The 21,979-nt window shown below is 27.7% G+C and overlaps 1 protein-coding gene across 4 annotated transcripts in view; it reads left to right on the top strand.

The window, feature by feature from the left end:
• The window catches only part of Cortactin (cortactin), a 66,502-nt gene extending 63,911 nt beyond the window's left edge, over positions 1–2,591 (top strand). For 3 of the 4 annotated variants that reach the window (XM_075371657.1, XM_075371658.1, XM_075371659.1), the window contains exons 12-13: positions 395–450; positions 2,149–2,591. In XM_075371657.1, coding sequence (XP_075227772.1) covers positions 395–450; positions 2,149–2,226 — 134 coding nt within the window. In that variant the 3' untranslated portion in view covers positions 2,227–2,591. The remainder of the gene's footprint in view (positions 1–394; positions 451–2,148) is intronic. The other variant, XM_075371660.1, reaches the window with a different exon arrangement.
• The last annotated feature ends 19,388 nt before the right edge of the window (positions 2,592–21,979 follow it).

The raw sequence follows: 21,979 nt of genomic DNA, 5'->3' as shown, positions 1-21,979 counted from the left end.
AAAAGTAATAAAAAAATGACTTATGTTATTGTATTTTATTTTTGTTATAAGTGTAAATTGTTAATGTTGTATTCACCCTCATAATGTTTTATTAAGAACTTTTAAAAATTTGGTTACCAAACAAAGTTCTCTAATTGTGTTAGTATAATTTTGTTATAATTGTTTTGGTATAATTTGTTACGGGATACATAATCTCATGATTTGATGTATAATTTCTTGTCTGTTTTGGTAATGAAAGATAATTAATAGATTAATTAACAAAAAAAAAAACATAATCTGAATCTCGTTTGAATAAAAATGATTTCGGAGTTGTAAGAGTAAGAGGTTAAGATTATTTCTGCCATGTAAACTTTCATTATTTTTATAATTGTGTGACTCGTTTTGTTTGTTTCAGCTGCAAGTGATGAAATATCATTTGATCCTGATGATGTTATAACAAATATAGAAATGGTATGTAAATAAAAAATAAAAAATTTTCATGCATATGTATATACACACATATAACATTTAAATTTTCTTGCTAAATTATGTATTTTTTGTAAAATAATATTTTTTAGCATTAAATTAGCTAAATTAGGAGTAAATGATATTATATTATTTATCAATTTTAACAAGTTCAGAATTAGTAAAGGAATTTCATCCCCTAACTCTCACGATGCACTGAAATTAATTCTGTAAAAAAATAATCTGAAATCCGCTTCGACAGTTGAAAGAATTATTGTATACTGTTACAGCTTATGTAAAACTGGATCAGTGATATTTGATAAAAAATGTGTTAAGTTCATTATTAACAATTTTTTATTAATGTTTATTTTATTAGGCATATCAAAGAGTAAATAAACATTTTTATGTAATGTTATATCTTAAGATGTCTATACTATTATATAAAGAAGGAAGAGGTTTTTGTATGTTCGGAATAAACAAAAAAAAACTACCTGATCAGTCAACTACCAAATTTTTTTACCCATGTTTCTTGGCGTAAGTGAGAAGGTTTTAGATATATTTCATCTCAAAAAATTTTGAAAAAAAAATATTCATGTAACTTAGTAGTGAGATTTGCTGGTTGAAGACAAACGTTAATGAATTGTCAACTGTGAGCTTCTATCCATGTGTGAGCTGGGTTTGAACTGAATGATTATGAATATCTAAAAAACAATTTCTAGATTTTTTAAATTCTGAGTTTCAAGGGTTAAAATGGATTTTTGAATTTTTTCGAGATCCTATTATTTTTTGTAATTTCTCGGTAACAAATGAAGAATCAACCTGATTTTTGGTAGTGCAATCTTCATGTTAATAAACCAGTTTTTAAGTTTTTGAAATTTGACCTTGAAAGGGGATGAAGGAAGGTAAAAAAAAATTTGAACATGATTGTAAATTTTCCCAATCCCAACTATAAATGAGTTATTATAGTAGATTTAGGCTTGCAAAAACTCTCAGATAAATATTTAAAAACCATTTTGGGTTTTTTTAATTCAGATTTTTTAAGGGGTTGAAATTATATGGTGTTGTGGCTCAATCAACACAATCACTGCCACTGTTACTGTATATGTGATTGGCTGCACTTGCCCCTCCAGTTACTTGTTTAAAAAACATAAAACAAAAAGACTGACCATTACAGGAAACGTAAGTAAACCATATAGCATGGGTGAAGCTGCGACAGGAAGTTAATAGTATAATAAATTTATTTACTAATTATAAAATCAAACAATTCTTTTTTCTTGTTTGGAATCCTCCCCTCTGGATTTGTCATGCCACTCACATTATTTTGGTTGAGAAGTTTTACTTCTCAACTAGTAGTAGTATTGAATTACTAGTAGTAGTATTGAATAGAAAGTTAATTAACTTTTATCTATTAAAGTTAAAATTAGCAGATTCAAGGAAGTACCAACAACATAAATTAAAATCTACAAATTATTTGCAGAAAAAATTCAAGTGTGCACTCCATTCAGAAATAACTTCTAAATCCATAACTTTCTGATTATACTATATTTTTTAGCCGATTATTAATTTTATATATGCAAAAAATTATTTAATTAAATTATCATTTGAACAAAATAATAATTGAATTTTTGATAATAACTATTTTTAAATTTAGAATACAAAATTTATTAATAAATAATTATATATGTTTTTAAAATTACTTTTCAGATTGATGAGGGTTGGTGGCGTGGGTATTGTCGTGGTCAGTATGGCCTGTTTCCAGCAAATTATGTAATGCTGCAGTGATTAATAAAAATTATTTAAAAATGATTAAGTAAATATTAATTAAATTTATATTATAAATTAATCAATTTGTAATAAAAGTGTTGCCACTGTAATTCTGTTACATATATTATTGTTACAGTGATTTCTGGCTGGTCTGTCAGAACATCCATGCCTGTGATACGTTATTAAGCATTGTTTTCAACCTTTTTTTATTTTATCATTTTTTAAATTGATATTGATGTTAATTACTTTTTTTTATATGAAAGACTATATGAGTTATAGCTTAATTAAAAAAAAAAAAGTTAACTTATGATGAAATTAAAATTTATATATGTTTGTACATTACATGTGTGCATTAATTAATAACATTAAGTACAGACCAGTATAAAGATAATAGAACTTCTTTTTATTACATTGAATTTTTGTAATTTTTTTTTATACAAAACGTATTTGCATTTTATATGATTTGAGAGTTAATTTTTGAAATCTTAACAAAATTTTTATGTTAAATCAAGATGTTTTTATGTTTGTTTTTATCATCTAAGACTATAGAGTAGTGTGTAATGTATTTCTTTTTTAACTTTTATTATTTATATTTATTGAAATGATTTAATGTGTTTGTAATTAATCATATTATTTAACTGTATAATGCACTGTATTATTCAGTATTTTTTATTTCGTAGTGAAAATTGCTATCAGTATCACAAATTAAAAAATAATAATAATTGATTTTTATACATCGTAAATTTCTTGCCCTGCTTCAATATAAGGTTTTAGTTAAGATTTTCAGAAGCATTTTGTTTTGTCACCTTGTACGCAGATAATGATAAATTACAAGCAAAGAGCATTAATTTAGACAAAGAACAAGTAATTTGCAGCTGTACGTACTTGTGTTGGCATTTAAAGGTAATGATAATTTTCATGAATCTGTAGAATTTTTTATGATAAGTTCACATTCCATGTGCCGGAATTTCCTTCTATGTAATGACTTTTTTAAATATTCTTGAATAATGAGTATTTTTTTAGAAAATTCTTTGAATACATTTATATAGGTTGCATTATTATAACGTTTTTATTAAACCATATGTACCAGTTATATATATATATATATTTTTTTTTTTTAAATAGAGAAATAATGATTCAGAATACAAAGTAAATATTAAAAAAAAGAAAGATAGTTTCTGAAGTTGGATATGCCTAATACTTTAATTATTTAATTTGTGAATATTAACAATTATTTTTTACATTTATAATAAAATTTAAGGTGGATAAAGCCTACTACAATCTTTAACACATCCGACTGCCGCATTGTGTAAGGAAAATCACATATTGTTTAGCTGTTGTGTCAAACCACTGACTGCAGCGATAAGAACGTTTTCTTCTATTTTGAAACATAAAATTGATAGCATCTCTGTTAGTTTCAATAACAATCATATTTAAAATTTCATTATCAGAAAATCTTTTATAAATCTTAATTATTGTCAAAGCTTCCTTATTTTGTGGGTATGAATCATGATAATTATTATATTTTTCTTGACCTTTGAATTTGACATGAAGAGGTAATTCGGTCTTGTCAACTTCATGCCACTAATCTTCTGTCATTTCCAAATTTTCTTGTACTGTTTCTCTTTCTGTCTCAAAATTCTGGTGTGGAACCAAATTATCATCTTTGGATGAAGTGTCTGAAGGCTGTCAGGCTCATATTCAGATTCAGATAAAGAAAATTGCTTCCCTCATTGTTGCTGTAAAGTATGGCATGAAGTTCTTCATCAGTCAGTACATTTTGATTTAAACTATGAAATTTTAATGTGCTACAATTAGGCTGACTGTCCACAATGAAATTAAAAATAATTACAGTATATATTCGTTAGTGCAAAAATACAAAAGAGCAAAGAATTGTTAATTCAACTGTGAAAAAACAAAAAAAATAATCAATACCTGGTAACCAAAACATTAACCTAATTCAAAACTAAAAATAATAATGAAATACAACTACAAATATATAATGAAATGTGTTGAATTTAATGTAATGTAACATACGATAAAAAACTTACTTATAAAACAATAATTAACTATCAAACTTACAAAAACACTAGAATGGCAGTTTAACTTCAGAATGCAGCATGCAGCATAGAACTAACCATGACATGTGGACAGACTGCAGAAAAATGAAGTGATATGGAGTGACGAATAATATATGTGACATTCGTTACAAACCTCAAGCATAAAACAAACCATTCACAATAGCCAAAGAAATATTATTGTGTACATTATAAAATTAATTCTGAGAAGCCAGAATGGCTACTCATGGCCTTTGAGTAACACTGGCACATCTCACAGCCTGTATAAAGCAATCCTGAGTAATGCCAGCGCATCTCACGGCACTCAATGTGTTAATAAGAGTAAATTGTAAATTCTATTCATTAGACACAAAAAATTATTTTGCAGCTTTATTGTATATGTCACACCATTGTTATATTAAGTGTGCATATTATTACTTCAGAATTATTTAAAATGATAAAATTTAGTTATTAATATTTTTAATTTATACATTTTGTTTATTTATCAAAGTTTTAATTATTAATTTTTATTATTCTTTATTTCAATCACGTTTTATTATATGCATATCATGTTCCTTAAACTTTTTATATTTAATTTAGTTTCAAATGCAGGTATGCTATTCTTAAATGGTTAATAAATTTATAAATAAAAAGGTTAAAAGAATTATAAAAAGTGTAGTTACAAAACTATAACTTTTTAAATCAGACTTAGCGTTTTTTGTAATATTATCAAAGTATAAGTTTCTTAATGAAAAAGCTTAGATTTGTATTAATATTTAGATTTTTAAATATATTTTGTAAAGTATTTTATCATTAATACTAATATCTATATTAGAGTTTTGATAGCAACTTTAATGTAATCTGTCATGATAACAAATTATTACATAAAAAAAATTATAATCATCACATGAAAAAATATTTAAATTTTATTTTATTTTTTTCTAATGTACTTTATTTTGGATTAGCAGCATGTATTATTATTATTATTATTATAACTAGAAGGATAGTTTTAAAATAGAGCTTTTTTGTATCACAATCACTCTGAGGAAAAGCAGGAAGAAAGTTGTGTTATGTATAAAGAGTATTACCTTTTTTTGTATTGGAAGACAGCCCTTTATTTTTATTTTTGCCTACAGCGTCTAATGCATATACACTTTTTATTACTTCTTAAAGGAATTAGTTTAAGTTATATATTAGAATGAAGTAATTAACAAGAAATTTTATGAAATTTCATTGATCTTTTTATAACAACTTTACATTGTGTTGAATCTGATGAGTTGCTTCTAAAGAGATGAACAGCAGTTGGGGCTTTGTTTGTTCTATGATGTGGAAGAGAAATTGTACATGCTCTGAATGTGCTGTAAACAATCTGCACAGTTTGCTGTCAAAAGCTGATTATTAGTTAACTCTGTTTCATTTACCTATTGCATTAGGTGCGTTTCTGTCTTAAAATTCATAGTGGGGGAGTGTGAGTAAACTGAGAACTGATTTGAATTCCCTATGTAATGATGTATGCTTAGACTTTTAACTACTCAATGCATTAATTGGTACAGAATTATGGAAGTATTCCATTTCTAAAACCAGTTTCTCAGAAGTTATAAAGTGTTTATTTACATGTTTTAGTTCTAATTTAAAAAAAGAAGTAGCCACTATGTCAGAGTTTACTTCACCATTGTTCTCATGGTAAGACATAAAGCCACTAAATAATAAGTCAAGACCCATCATAATATAGAAAAAGGTTACATTTATTCTTTTTTAAATAAATAAATAAAGGCTATTGTTTAAAAGCACAACAAATATATACTACATGGATATATTGTGTAAAATATTCACAAGTATATTATTTAAATATTTCAAGTTGAGTAGCTGTTATTTTTTTACACAATGCGCATAACACTACAGCTTATGATGTACATGAATCTTCTGAATAAATTATTAGATAGCTGGTTTATTTTACTGAAATCATTGCTTTGAGTACTAATTGTAATTATTAGCTTGAATAATTGTTTGTAATTAAAATTAAATCATTTCCAATATTTTACAATAATATACCAGAAATAATATTAAAATAAAAAAAATTATTTGTTAATCTGTCTTTCTTTATGTCTCTTTACTTCTGTGCTTTTCCATGTTACAATCTTTTAATAGGTTTTTATTTTGCGAGTTTGACTACAGCCAACAAATCTCTCACAGAAATAAACGTACAAGACGGAAAGTAGATATTATGCTAATACTGTTTGAAATAATCACTTCAAAGGTTTTTTTAACTGTAATTCATCGTCCTTAAAAAAAAAGAAAGTTTAGTAATAAGTTAATCACACAAAAAGCATATTATTTTATTGAATACTGGTGCTAGATTCATATGTATTATAAATTGAAAAATTATTTTAATTTTAACTTTTTAACTGAAAAATAAATACAGTACCACGATGTGTTATAATCATATATCAAGAAATCAATATTTATCTGTAAAATTTTTTAATTTAGTTTTTAATTATATTGCTATTCTATAACCTTTGTATCTACAGTTTTCCAGATCATTAAAATTTTTAGAGTTTTCTTTTCATTCCATTAATCCTCATAAATTTTATGATCAATTTTAAGTTTTATTATTAATTCATAGGAATTTTTGTAAGATTATTTTGTACAAAGCTTAATACTTGTAAAAATAGTTAATTAACAATTGTATAAAATGGTTGCTACAGTTAATGGTAAATATAATTTTTATTTTAGGGAGATTCTATCTCCTTTTAATTTATGGGCAATGTCAAGCAACATAGTAATGAAGATATGTGGAAGATTTGATATAGTAAACTAAGACCAATGGGAATGAATGGATGTGCAGAAGGTTCATTTGTGATGAATTTTATTTATAGAACCAATTATTAAGAAAAAATAACTAATCAATTTTTATGCAGCTTAATTGAAACAATATTTTTTTTATCTGTAAGGTGTTTATAAGAAAAATATTTAAAGTAGTCTCTTATTTACATTATGATCTCTTAGAATGATGTAAATGGTTAGTATTAGTCTACCTTGGCAGGAGACTGATATTTTGAGGACTGGTTAAACCAGTTATATTTTAATTTAATGGCTGCTCAAAAACTGTCTCTAGTCACCATTCTGCTGTTGCGTTCTAATTAAAACCACACACTGGCCTAGCAATTCATAAATATAATTAGCTACAATTAATTTATTACTGAAAAAGATGTAGCTATCTATAGGCCTGGAATCTATTGCATAATAATATCATTAAGTTGTTAAAAATAATAAAATTTGCAGTTTATTGTGTCATTTTATATTTACAGTAAATATCTGAAAGGTACATCTTAGTTTATTTTAATCTATAGAAGTTAGTGTTCAAATGATTTGAAATAACTATGTTTAATATTATTTTTACGTTATTTTACATATTTTTAATAATTAGGAGCTTTATTATTAGTAATTATATAAATGAATAATGACCTACTTTGTAGCATGTAGGTTCTATCCATAATACATTGTCTGTAGGACTACATATGTAAAGATGGATTTTACAGATGCTATCCATGATAGATCTTAGAACATATCAATCATGGATACAGGAAGATTCCTGTGTGCACATTTAAAATCAAAATGTTATATTTTTTGTAGTATTTATATTTTGTTATGTAGTACAATTATAGAATGTCAACAATTAAAACAAACTCGAATTGAATATGATTCTAATAATTGATATATTCCATTTTTAATAAAATCTTCATATCTCAAAAGTTGATGTTTTAATATTTTGTGTATATCATGGTAGCATACAACAGTATTATTTTACATAAATGAAAAACTGAAAAATTGAATTCATAAGTAAAATTTACAAATTAAACATGTTGTAATATGTTATCCAGACATGATGTTCAATTTTGCCAAATTTACAACGGTATCAGATTGTTATCTACTGTATTCATCTATATATATACATTAGACGAAGACAGGTCAACTTTGCCTAGATTGTCCTCAAGGCCAAAATTTGGTCTTTCAAATTCTCAGTATCTTCTAAATATTGTTGTATGATGAGGACAATTCTCTCCAACCCAGGATTCATTTCAACAGGATTCAAAAACTGATCAACAATTAACCCATGTGCAGAATTGCTTGAGTTCAGTCTTCATCCATAACAACCTATTTTCACTAACATAGCTAAAAAGAAAATGACACTGAGACACTGACTAGGACGGCTACAGCACAGGTTGGAACCTGTCTAAACACACACTAATTTACAAGTCTAACCACTTGTAACTTCTGTTGACCCATTCCACTATATTGTAAAACTTTCCTAGTGCCCTTTGTATTAGTACATGAAAAATTATACTATTCATTGTATTCATATGCACAAAATACATACATATCAGAATTCTGATTTTGTTAAAAATGATTACACAGATCTCTGTCACTGATAATCACATTGACTGCTATGGTTATTAACTACTAATAAATATATCAACAAGCCATTTAACCAAACCACATTATTTATTAATTAAAGTGATTTGTGGAAACCAGTTTATTAAACATATCTTTGGCTGTTTAAACACCCTCACTTCATGCTGTTCAGTTTCTAAGATTTGCTCCAGGTGTCGCAGCACTATTAGGAAGGGATATAGCTTGACATTTTATTCAAGTATTATCTGGCTCTTATAACCATGTCCTGATACTAACATATACTTGCTTGTTTATGTTGAAGCTTAAAGTAAGTTGAAAAAACTTTGATGAACTGTATGTAGTTAATTAAAAATTAATTTGACAATTGGTATTTTATCTTTTTTATTTGTTTCAAGATGCTGTTAATCATCTTTCGCTGTTGTGGAATCATCAAATAATTAGCAGTTCAGTTTATCATTTTGTTCAGAACTGATGTTCTGAACAAAATGAATGTTATTGACATTCTAATGTTTTAAGTTTTTAGTTTTTTTTTTGTTTTGCTTATTACTTTAGAAAATTTATTTTATGTTATTTTATTTATTTACTTGTAATAAAATAGTGTAATAGTATTTGCCTTTCTTTTATTAGATCAAACATTTCATTATTTTGATATAATTGGTAAACAATAATATTGCTTCATTTTTTCTCCATTTATCCTATTCATTAACCCTTAGCTGACCATGATATGAAATAACTTTTTTTTAAATTTTACTGATGAATATCTCTTTAGATGGACCTAATTTAAGCAGGGATATGACTTATATTAAGAATTTTAACAAATTAGCTGAAATTTAAGCCCGGTACTTACAAATACCATTGGGCTCTGAGATGCTATAAGGTCATATCACTCAGCCAACTTATAAGGACTAAGAAAATTTCTTTACATGTAGTGGATTAGCTTACTAGATAGTATTATTCTTTTCTTTAAGCATAATATGTTATGTTACACACACAATTTTGTAAATGAAATGTATAGGAAAAGTTCTTATGCTAATAAATGTATTAGAAAAATATTTCTTACCACATGAAACAACTATCTGCTTATTGAAAATCACTATTCAGGCTTAGAACATTATTTAGATATTATTTTAGCCATAGTATTATACATGATACACATCAAATAAACAACATGACACTTAAATACAAAAAAGTTTTGAAACACTTCTGACACAGCAGTCAATAAACACCAAAACCATACATTATCACAAACTATACATTTATAATAACTATTTACAGAGTATTACCATACTTTTACAGTCTTACTTTTCACTTATGTTATGAAAAGAACAAAACAGTTTTTTTTTAATCATTGTAACATAAATGAACTCCACAATGGCTACACTTGCTATATGGCCGAGACTGAATGCTATTTATGCTACATATTTCACACCGTCTCCTAATGTCTGTAAAAACTAACCAGTGGACACCACGATTTCCCTCCCTAACATCTTTAGGCACAGAAAAACTTTCACCTCTGCGCTTTTTATTCTGTTCAGGAAGCTGCTCAAGACTTCTACGTTTAATTGAACCCTCTTTTAGTTCAGTGTATGTCAGGAGCCCTCGTGCAACTAACCGTCTAAATTCAATCAATGGAATTTTTCCATCTATTTCACTGAATATTAAATAAGAATTAATGAACGCAATTTTCAATAAACCCCAAAATAATCTGTGCCACCACTTCTTGCACCTGCGATTAATTCCATAAACTGTATGTAGTCGATCAGCGAGATCAATTCCCCCCATATATGAATTGTAGTCTGCAGCTACTAGTGGAGCAGACATCTCGTTTTTTCTCATCACGGAATTTTCTGCTCACTTTACTAATTTCAGAACCGTGATAGTTTGAAGCAAAGGCAACTACTTTAGTATCTTTCCATTTGTAAAAACTTTTATACCAGTACATGAAATTCTATAGTCACTATCACCGCTTTCCATTTCATTATCATGTACCATATCATGTGGTACACCCTTCCTATTCATTCTAATTGTTCCACAAGCTAATGTATTTTCAGTTTTTAGTTTCTCTAATAAGGTCAATGTTGTGAAAAAATTATCGAAAATAATAATTATTGATTTTCCCCATTCTTCTTTCGAAAGATGTAAAACTACATGTTCACACAAAGAAAAATTTTCAAATTCTTCTTGCAGTGTATCGTCTTTACCCTGATATATTCTAAATTTTTTTACATAGCCCTTCATATCACCAATGGTCCATAATTTGAATCCACGCTTTATTGGTTTCATTGGGTTGTATTGTTTCATACTGGTGCAACCCTTGAAATGTATCATTGTTTCATCAACAGTTAATTGCGTTGTACCACTGTATGAAACTGCAAATTTGTTATTTAGTGTTTGAATCATGGGTCTAATTTTGAAAAGTTTGTCTTTGTTGTTACTGGGAATTATTGAATTGTCATTAACATGGAGGTTACACAAAATAGCATCAAATCTATTTCTTGACATTGCATTTGCTATCTCTGGGTTATGTAAATCTTGGTCACAACTCCAGTAGTCCTTCCATGACGGTAAAATATTGTAGCCCATGATCATATTTATACCCAGAAACACATGGAGTTCTTTTAGTGACAGGCTCAAATTTTTATGTCGCTGGGTGGCATAAAGGTTACTTTGATAAACAATATTTTCAAGAGTTTCACGAACGACCTCAATAAAAATCTCAGTACCCATATTGCAATGCGCAAACAAATTGCAATCAACACCTGTTGGCAAGGAATAATCTGATATGACAGTTGCTTTTTCTTGTTTACGCCATTTTCTATGTATTTCTTCTCCAGTTGGCTCTTTCACAGTTTTACTTTTAGGCCTACGTTTTTTAGCACTGCATTTACTGTCAACTTTTTTAGTCTTATAATGTTTATCTGATATACTCTCAGGTACAACCTCTCTAATTCTAGTAATTTCTTCATCGAACACTAAGTCAAACATATTATTAGTATTCTGTCTAGTCTCAAAGATAGTTTGATTGTTTTCATTTGGATTACTTACATTTACACATACAGCATTGTCATCATCTTCAATATCTGTTTCAAAATTGTTATCTAAATCTAATTCGTCCAAATAATTAATAATTTCACTATCAGTCACAATTGTATCCATATTGAATAAATAAATAACTAACGATAAAACAAAAAAATAAATACCAATCAGCACACTAAATATTGACAACTGTTTTTAGGTTAGGTAATCTAACCTAAAACAACACTCAAGGAGCCCGTCGGTACTTACAAGTCCACTTCCAATAATGCACCGTTTCTAACAACATAAACAATAAATCCTTTCTTTTTATGTTTCTTACGACAACTGATCAACCAAGCTTTAAGAATTAAGCGTATATCAATGTTTATTATTTCACTATACAATACACAAACAGATTGAAGTTAACCAAACCAACATCATGGGTAACCATATCAACAACATTTTTAACAGCCACTTGATCATTTTTCAGGGCTGCCAACACTAGTTTTATTACTGTTTTTCAGTAGTTAAAACGATACTTGTGAGTATCGACGAGTCCTCGTATGCTTTACTGAATGTATAAAACTGAATATTGGAAAAATATATATGGTACTTGTGAGTACCATCGGTCAGCTAAGGGTTAATACAGATAATTTTCATTTTACATCTTTGGTACAACCTGTCTTCCACATATTTGGAATAAAGAGTGGAAGTTGTCATTTTATTTGGATATTTAGTATTTCAGTACATTTTACGTTAATAAATTGACCAGTCATTAGTATTGTTTTTATACATAATAAATACAAATTATTTAATGCTATTATATAATTTTGTTTTTATGGTTTTTAAAAATAGACATTTTTAAATATTTATTAAATTGTTTTTTATATAATAATATACATAGGCTATATTTAATTGTAAATTTCTTTAATATATTATTTATGATAAATTATGTATCATTGTGAGATTATGAAAAAAAATGTAAATATTTTTGTAGTATTTAAATGTTATATTTTGTTAATGTAGTTTATATTTTTATGATAAAAATTTATGATACTCATGTATTGCTCCATTTTAATGTAAGTCTATATAAGATGTACTGTTAAATTTTATTGCTTATTTACAATTATATGTTGTTTTTTTTTATTATTATTTTTATTTTATCTTTCAATTATTTAGTTAATTTCATAACAGTAATTACTTAATTTTTTATCACATGTTTATTAAATAGATATCTTTATGTATTTTATTATAATATTGATATTAACTATTTGTATGATTTAATTATCTTTTTGTATCAATAAAAATATTGATTTTCAGTTGTTTGTTTTTATGTTTATATATATATTTTTTCTCCTTTTTTACCCCATCTCCCAGAGCTGGACTCGCACTTGAGCATTAGCAAAGCTTCAGGAGGTACCATTGCCTCAAACCATCTGGGCAGTAATCCTGGGCCCGGCTATGGCATTCGCAAGGTGGTCCCCTCACCGGGACTCCGCCTTCATGGTGCCACGTCTCAAATGGGTAACCCCCTGAAGGGATCGCTCACCACAACGATGGTCTTAACTTTTCCCCCAGCAGCTTCAGAAGGAGTCCCTACCCGATCATAGAGAGTGAGACACCGGAATATCCTACCCCTCCCAGACAGGGCTGTCCCTCCAGAACCACCTAACAGCCAGGCATAGCAGCAGCCAAAACCTCATGCTGTACAGCTCAAATCCATTCTGCAGGTGAACAACCCTCATGGCTTTGACAAGGTCCTGCAGTCAAAACCCCTGAGCGAATGTCCCCTTGCTCTGCAAGAGGGACACCTAGCTTCTTTCTTGCAATCCTTACGCTAGCTTCCCCACAATTAAAGCATTGTTTCCTTCTATCTGGTCCGCTACAGGACCCTGCACGGTGCCCTACTTTCCAGCACCGAAAACAGCATTCTTCCTGCAGTCGCCACATCACTCGGCAGGCCACCACCCAATGTGGATGTGACCTTCTGCCAACAATGCACCTACCAAGATGGTTGGCACAGGGACCATTGCCACCTGCATGGTCCTACACAACAGATGTGCATGGAGAGCACATTGATGGACACCAACTCCCCAGCCAACTGGCGCAGATCACAGACCAGTTCCTCCTTGGTTATGATGATGTCAATGTCTTTAACCAGTAGATGAACCCTCCGGGTGCCACTGCCAGTGAATACCATGGTGCCCCCCACCTCCATTATTGCTTGTCAAAGATTGGCTGCAGTGCCCCCTACTTCAGCAGCCTTATCTCATCTGCATCCATATTAAGACCTCCCATGACAACAACTTCAACAGTGGGAAGAACCTTTCATATTCATCAATACTGATGCCTTCCTCGACTGCATCATAAAAATCGTTCTGAGGAATGCTACCACTGTCTCCAGGAGACACCGTCTGTGTTACCCAGTTCCTCCGACCCCTCGATCCACCAGGATCAGTCATGTTAAAAAATAAGCATAAAAAACAGCAAAGTTGAAAATGTAAACAATTTCACTACTGGGCACTTGGCCACCGAAAATCAACAATGCCTAGCAATTGTAGGCAGCTGTGAAAACCCACTGCAGGTGTAAATACAGTAATAAAACACACCAAAAAGAATTCAAAAACAAATTGCAGTAGACAGCACTAGAATATACTCAAAAAGTAATATTACAAAGTTTTGTAATATAAATACAAAAGTAACTGTACCCACCTAGCAACCAAATCAACAGTTCTCGGTTACCGTCGTCCATATACAAAAATAAACACTAAATTATCACAAAAATGTAAATAAACGTCTAACATAATGAAATAATAGACGGAACACATAACGTAAATAGTTCAAACCACAAAATAACAAAACACGATAGTTCGAGTAACCAAGATGGCTACCTGGCCAGGTCACTACAGAAATTAAAACTAAATATGATAAAATAAAACAAAACAGTTACAAAAACAAAAGAAACAACAAAAAGACGTATAAGGAGAAACATGAAAAATCAACAATAACAGCAACTAAGTACGGAGCGTAACGAGACCACAATGCACACCTCGAGACTTCTGTTTTTGTAATTATTTTTCTTTAATTTTACCAATTTTAATCCAATCCAAATCTCATGATTTATGATAACTACTTTGAAAAACGTTTTAATGGTCCACCATTAAAACATTTTTTAAAATATTATATAGATATTAATTTTTAGTTTTCCCTTTTGAATGTTTTAATAAATAATTTAAAAATACTAATTGAATTTTTGTTGAAAAAGATACTTTAAAAATATTACAGCTACTGAATAGAATATGCAACCCGCATTGAATTTTTTTATACATAATGTGTTCCATACCAAATATAATTCCATACCAAATAATATATTTCATTTGCCACTCATTGGTATTTATTTATGTACTTAGATTAGAAAGTTATGTAATTCATCACTATCAATATCAGACTACGGGTGTATGTATATATATATATATATATATATATACACCTAATAAATATATTCTTATTTATCTTAATAATATTCTCTGTTACTAGATTACACAACTGTTCATTAATTTTAATACTATCAATTTAGCAGAAACTTTAAACTCAGAAAATTTATATTATATTTTTTTAAGTAAAATTATCCAAAACTTCATCACCTAAAAAATATTTATCAATTATCAAAATAATTGTATCAAATGTTGTTAAAGAAGTTTGAAATCAAAACTGAAACAAGTGGTAATGTGAATAAAATTGTTTTTGAGATGTTTTTTTGATAAAAAACTTTATCTAATCTAACAAGTTGCAAAATTGTGAACAAATTTCATAAATCAGATCACAACTCTATAGAAGAACATTAGATTTATACTACTGATTATCTTTGAAAACAATTTTTATTTACTCACTACTTTAAAATATTGCACTATTATTTTAAAAACGTTCTTCAACTGAAATAAAAAAAAAAAAAATTTAGCATAATGTAACCAATTCTAATTTGTAGTGTGACTAATCTGTTTACAAATTCAATGTATATGCATTATGATCAAATGTTACTACAAATTTAAACCTATAATACTAAAAACAATACGAAACTCATACTGACAATCCAACTAAAAAATAAGCTCTCAAATTAGTAAAACTAAACATTACACCAAAATACTCAATATAAAAAAAACTGATGTAAAAGCAAACATTTGAAATCTTTTTGTTAAAACCATGTAAACAAAACACCAACAACATGAAAATTTTACATATCACTAACAAAGGATGAAAATCTGACATACTTCAGCATAACATCTATAAAGACTAAAAAACAGCATCCTAAGTAACAATACAATTTAAATCACACATACTCTTAGAACATTTTAAAAAAAAACAAACCTTTTTTAAAATCCAATTCAAACACCAATGCTACATTCAACATAATTTTAATAATCAGCCCTCCCAGTGGCAATTTCTAAAGAAGCATTACCTAGAATAAAAGTTAACTGAAACACATGAGAAGTTTTTATAACTTGACTTAAAATGTATTTTATGTGATTTTTAAAAACTTTTCACTTTACTTTTATAATAATATGAAAGAATTTTGATATTCTCTTTTGTAAAGATGATAGCAATGGAAAGATAATTGTTATGTAAAACAAAGAGTTACATAATGCTCTGTTTCTTGGGTTAAAAGATAACTTGGTTATGATTACAGAGGTCAACAATATTAAATAATACAAATGAAATTGAGTGGAGACAGTTTTGTTTTATGATTCTATGCATAATAAATAATTTTTTACTCATTATCACAGTATTTTGTTCTATTTTTTAAATTTTAAACCGTGACTGTTTTTAAAGAAACTCATGAAATAATATCTTTACTTCCTCTTATTCAAATCAAAGTTTATTTATTTGTTGAATGCTGGATAATAAAAAAGTATTTTGTTTTAGTAACCTGATGCATTTATCATTTTTCAATATAAAATAACCTTTTAAAAGATGGTACTGCCATAAATGTTTATCCTCTGAGGTAATTTCATGAAACAAATATAAAAAAAGGACATTCTAATTTAATAAGGTGCTGTATGCTGCACTATTTAATACAATTATCATATTTTAACAATCATATAAAACAATCACTGTGAGCAAGGTGGCAACGTGACTGGATGGTTACAATCTATAATAAACTCCGACGGGTTAGGGATTCTGTGTTGCCATGGGGCTCCTCTTGCAGAAACTCTCGTCGTGAGGAAGTGGTCCTCTGCCGGTTATGGCTGGGACATACGCGTATCACACACGAATACCTAATGTCAGGAGAAGACCCACCCCTGTGCACATGATGCAACTGCCGCATCTGTTTTAACTTTTATATTTTATCAACTTTGTCTGTGGTATTAGTTTTGAGTTTTATTTTGCCTTCTTGGCTTGTTTTAGTAAATTTTTATTATATGATTGATATTGCGTTTACACCTTGTATAGTTTATTATTTCGGAGTTATTTTACCCTTTTACTAATAACTACCGGGCGATGATAACGCACAGGCATTTTTCGCCCACAAACAAAAAAAAAAAAAAATAATAATAATACAATTATCAGCATAATATTTTGTATTTCGTTTAGTATTTACTGATGAATGAGACTGATTAGTCCTAAAATGTTCATTCATTTATTTTATTCTTTCTTTATATATATATAAGTATTTTAATAAGTTTACTAACAGAATTTTAATTAATTAGTAAATATTACTAGAATAAAATTTAATTATGCAAAATAAAAATAATATTATATGTACAAAGTATGATAACTGCCATAATTATAATATAAACAATCTGACTTGCGTAATAAGAATGACTTGCGACTCATTCTGTTATGAGTCGCAAGTCATTCTGAAAATTACAGGAACATTCAAGTGTAGTAAGTATCTCATGCAGGCTTACTGGGAAAACTGTGCAACAAGGTGGTTTCCCATTTTCCTTCTTCATTAAGCCAAATATACAATTACGTTGCCAAGTTTACCGAAATATGTAGAAAATCAGACACACAAGTAATATATTTTCGTTTTATTGGATTGGTAATTGACATTAAACATCATTACTCTCAGAAAAAACAACTTTGAATGACGCCTCTTGCATCTCATATTTGTTTATCAATATTCACAGCAATAAGAAAGTCTGGGGCAGATAGTGTAAAGCAACTAATTTACTATACCTTTTCTGTTGTGAAGTAGTATGATCGTGATATGCACTGCTTCTATGCATTAAAGGAAAAAAATAATACTGTATACAAAACTATCATATGATTATTATTATATATCCTGGATTTTATAATCAGTAAGAGAAAGAAATAGAACTAAAAAAGTAATAAATCCGACTTCAAAAAACAGAAATAAAAATATTTCTTTAAACTTTTATCTCTTGAAATTGGCATTGAAAAAAATATATATACCCTTAATAGAAGTAAATGCCAACCTTAAAACTAAAATATTTAAAGAATTGAATATTTATGATTTTTCACTTTTCTCAGTATTTTTTTGAGATTATTTATGTTTTTAAAATGTTAACTGTATTTAAAAATTTAGTTATATTTTTCTTATTCATTAACTGATGATTAATAATTTTTTAAACCTACTTTTCTAATTTAGTTCCTACCAGTTTTCTTGATGTTTTGCATTAATATTCTTTGAGCATCATAATGAAATGACCATATGTTTCATTAGAGTTTAGATATCCAGTACTAATCAAAAGTTACTAACAAATTTAAAAAAATCTTAAATTTTCCTAAGTAAACAAAGTATATTTTTATTTAAAAAATTTTTCATGTAAGTTATTTGGAAGAAGCTTACTATAAAACTACAGAGGTACTTTCTCTACAAAATAAAAATAATAAAATTACTGAAATCAGTGGGTTTAATAAAATAGGGTTATTCAATTTTTATCTATAAAAAAATGAGTTGAATTTTTTTCTTCCTTTTTTTTTTTAAAGTCGATCAATAAAAAATATAGAATTACTTAATATATTAATATCCCTTTTTAAGATGTCATAGGCTGTTTGCAGTTGTTTCAAAAAATAGACTGAAAGAGTACATATTTCTCATCTTTTTCACAGACGTTCTCTAGGGATTTAATTGCAAAAATCAAACTGCTGATCTAAATAATATAGATAGTTGTATAATTTTTATTTATTTTTTTTAGTTAAATAATCTTGACCACTTGTCCTAAGCAAATTATCGGTTTATATGAAACCTGTATAAATAATCTATTTTCCTATACTTTTAAATATACATCACAAGTAAACATACAAACTCACATAAATTTTTACTTATTTGTTTAAAATTATAATACAATAAATTCATTTACTAGAGAGAATTTAAGGAATATTAAGACTTTTTCAGTTAAATTAAAAAATGAGAAAAAAAATGGATACAATAATAATCATTTGTGTATGCTGTTTGATAATTCCTAAAGAGTTATAGGGTTTATTTCATTGTTAAATCCTGTGGCTTTGGAAATAAACTCATTTAAACTAGTAATCAGTATGCAAATGTTTTCCCTTGGCTCTGATGTAGCTGATAATCTGTTGTAATTTGTTAACACGCTTATCTGGCTTAAACTGAGTAATGCAATCTCAATGAGCTTTTTTTACTACAACAGTAATGTGTTTTTTCCCTTCTGCTTATTCTTTTGTAAATAATATGTAATAAAACTAAAATAAAAATAGAGGTTATTTTTAAGGCTGTGTAAAAAAGTAAATTAAAATTACAAATGTGTATGTTTTTCATAGAATTTTTTAAATTTTATTTTATCTTAAAAACATTAAAACTACTATGAGAAGGCATTGAAATATATTTGGATCATCCTTTGATAATCCTAATCTTGGAAAATTTTTAAAAATATTTTTTCTGAAGCACTGAAAGGCGAAGATAATAGTTTTATATTTATAAACTATATATTAGAAGTGCAGTTCACCAATTGAGATTAACAGTATTGTCTTGGGATTGTACTGGAGACTAACCATAACATTTTTATTGGGCTTACAGCATGCTGTGAGTTACTATTAACAAAACAGAAATAATAAAGAAATACACGATTGATTTTACTTTTTTAAACTGAGGGTGGAAAATTTATTATGATACAGATATTAAAGACTTGTCTTTTGTTGAATACATGTGCATACATGAATACATACTGTGAAACAATATTCATGCTTTGTGCAGTAATTACCTAAATTTATTCTAAATCCCTACTTTGTTATAGTTCCTTATTTGGTATTATGTACTTTTGAAATAATATAAGTGCTTAATAATATGAACTAATTAACTGTTTGTGTAAGTGGAGACATATAAAAATTCTGTCTCTCACAAAAAGGGGTACGTTAATCTATTGTTATATAGTACCTTTTCTAGACATCTTGTGGTTGTGTGTTCTGAAGCCTCTGAGGTACAAATAATATTACAATCAAAATTGTCTAACCTTGAAAACAATCCTTGAGTTCACTACTGTTGATTATAAGATGTTCCCAGCATTTCTTTCAACTAACACATTTCTTCAACTATGGCTAACAGAACACTGCTCTTACTAATACATTTCTGATGACAAATTATTAAATCATTTTCTGAAATTTACCTTTCAAAGATAAAATCATTGGTGTGGGTTAATGAAAGGCAAACCAAGGATTACAGAAAATAATAAAAATTCATAAATAAAAAAGCACACATACTCTCTCTCTCTCTCTCTCTCTCTAAATATATATATATATATATATATATATGTATATTTTCAGTGAGTGAGTAAAGTATAACAACCTTAAAATAACTTCTCAATCGTTAAACATAGAAAAATGTAATTTAACAGATACTCCTACCTCAAAACTATCAATTTTTTCAGTATGAGACTACCCATCCAAAACATCCATGAAGGCACCTCAAGAAATTTAAATAGAAAAAGTAGGATTGCGACATCTCATTTTAAAAGTCATTGAAAAACATTTAAAAAAGCTTTTGACATAAAAATCTTTGGTTAATGACAACCCTGACCCAAATTACAGCCATTTAATATTTTTCAGAGCTATTTTCAGAAAAGGTTTACATATCTCTTAAGTAACTAACTATTCAATAATGAAGCATTAAAAAAATAGACTAGTAAATGCCCTTACCTAATAAATATTCTATTTTATGGTATTAGATCACTACTTTGTGCGTGTGCGTGTGTATCTATACAAATATATCTATTATTTTTTTAAGTTTATATCCATTCTTTTTATATAATTCAAAAAATAAAATTCAAAGCAATGTACCACTTAATTTTAAGATAAACAAACTTCACTTCCAGAGGTAACAATTCCAGGTAATGGCTTATTAACCTTCATAAATAATTTGGTCAATGTACATAAAAATAAATCCACTATTTCATGCAATCCTAACAACAGCATATAAATGTATAGAATAATAATAAAAAACAAAGTTCAAAAAATATCTAACATCATATAGTATATTGTAGTATATTTAAAAAAAAACAACCACAGTAATTAATATTAAAAAAATATTTAGAAATAGTAGTAGTACAACACCATATATTGCAACAGTTGAAAAATATGGCATTTAAAAACAAATGAACAAATAAGCTAATAATAAATCATCATTAAATACAATAAAATTATTAATTGGGATAAGTAGCAAATTTATAAAATAATTAATTTCTTTAGAACTGCCTATGTAAAAGGATAGTAATTTTGGACAGAGTAACAAAGATTACTACTGAGTTTTAAAAATAAGGCCTTTTATGTTTTTATGTGATTGGTTTAATGAAAACTGATGATTGGTGAGCTATGACCTGAAAATGTTATTTTTGAAAATGAGTTAATATGAAGTCAGTAAATTTTAAAAATCTTTTTTTTTTACGAAAATAAGTTAGATGTGATGTTTAGTTTTTAAAACTATTCCATAAAAAATACATATATAGCCTACTCATCTGCTTTCAAAAATAAATTCTTTATACAAATGCAACTTAAATTATGAAACACAAAATAATTAACAAGAAAACATTTTTTATTCGTTGCTACTAAGAATTACTACTACTGTCTTACTTTGTTGAAAATGAAAAGATTTCTATAAAAACAATCAATTTTTATTTATTCAGACTAAAATTTGATACCCTTGCATTTAAAATTTGTAAACTTTCTCATCAAATTTTGCTGAAAGGTTAATCTTCCTTTATTCTGACTAAAAAATAATTTTATTCACAGGCTGTTGTTGAGTATTGTTTACAATTTGAAATTCTGTGATTAGTGCTTGAATTCAATACAACATCTGTTATTTTTTT

The sequence above is a fragment of the Lycorma delicatula genome, chromosome 7, assembly GCF_047948215.1.
Source record: "Lycorma delicatula isolate Av1 chromosome 7, ASM4794821v1, whole genome shotgun sequence".
Classification (NCBI taxonomy): domain Eukaryota; kingdom Metazoa; phylum Arthropoda; class Insecta; order Hemiptera; family Fulgoridae; genus Lycorma; species Lycorma delicatula.
The sequence above is the reverse complement of the archived record's forward strand: the minus strand, read 5'-3'. Positions and strand labels throughout refer to the sequence as shown.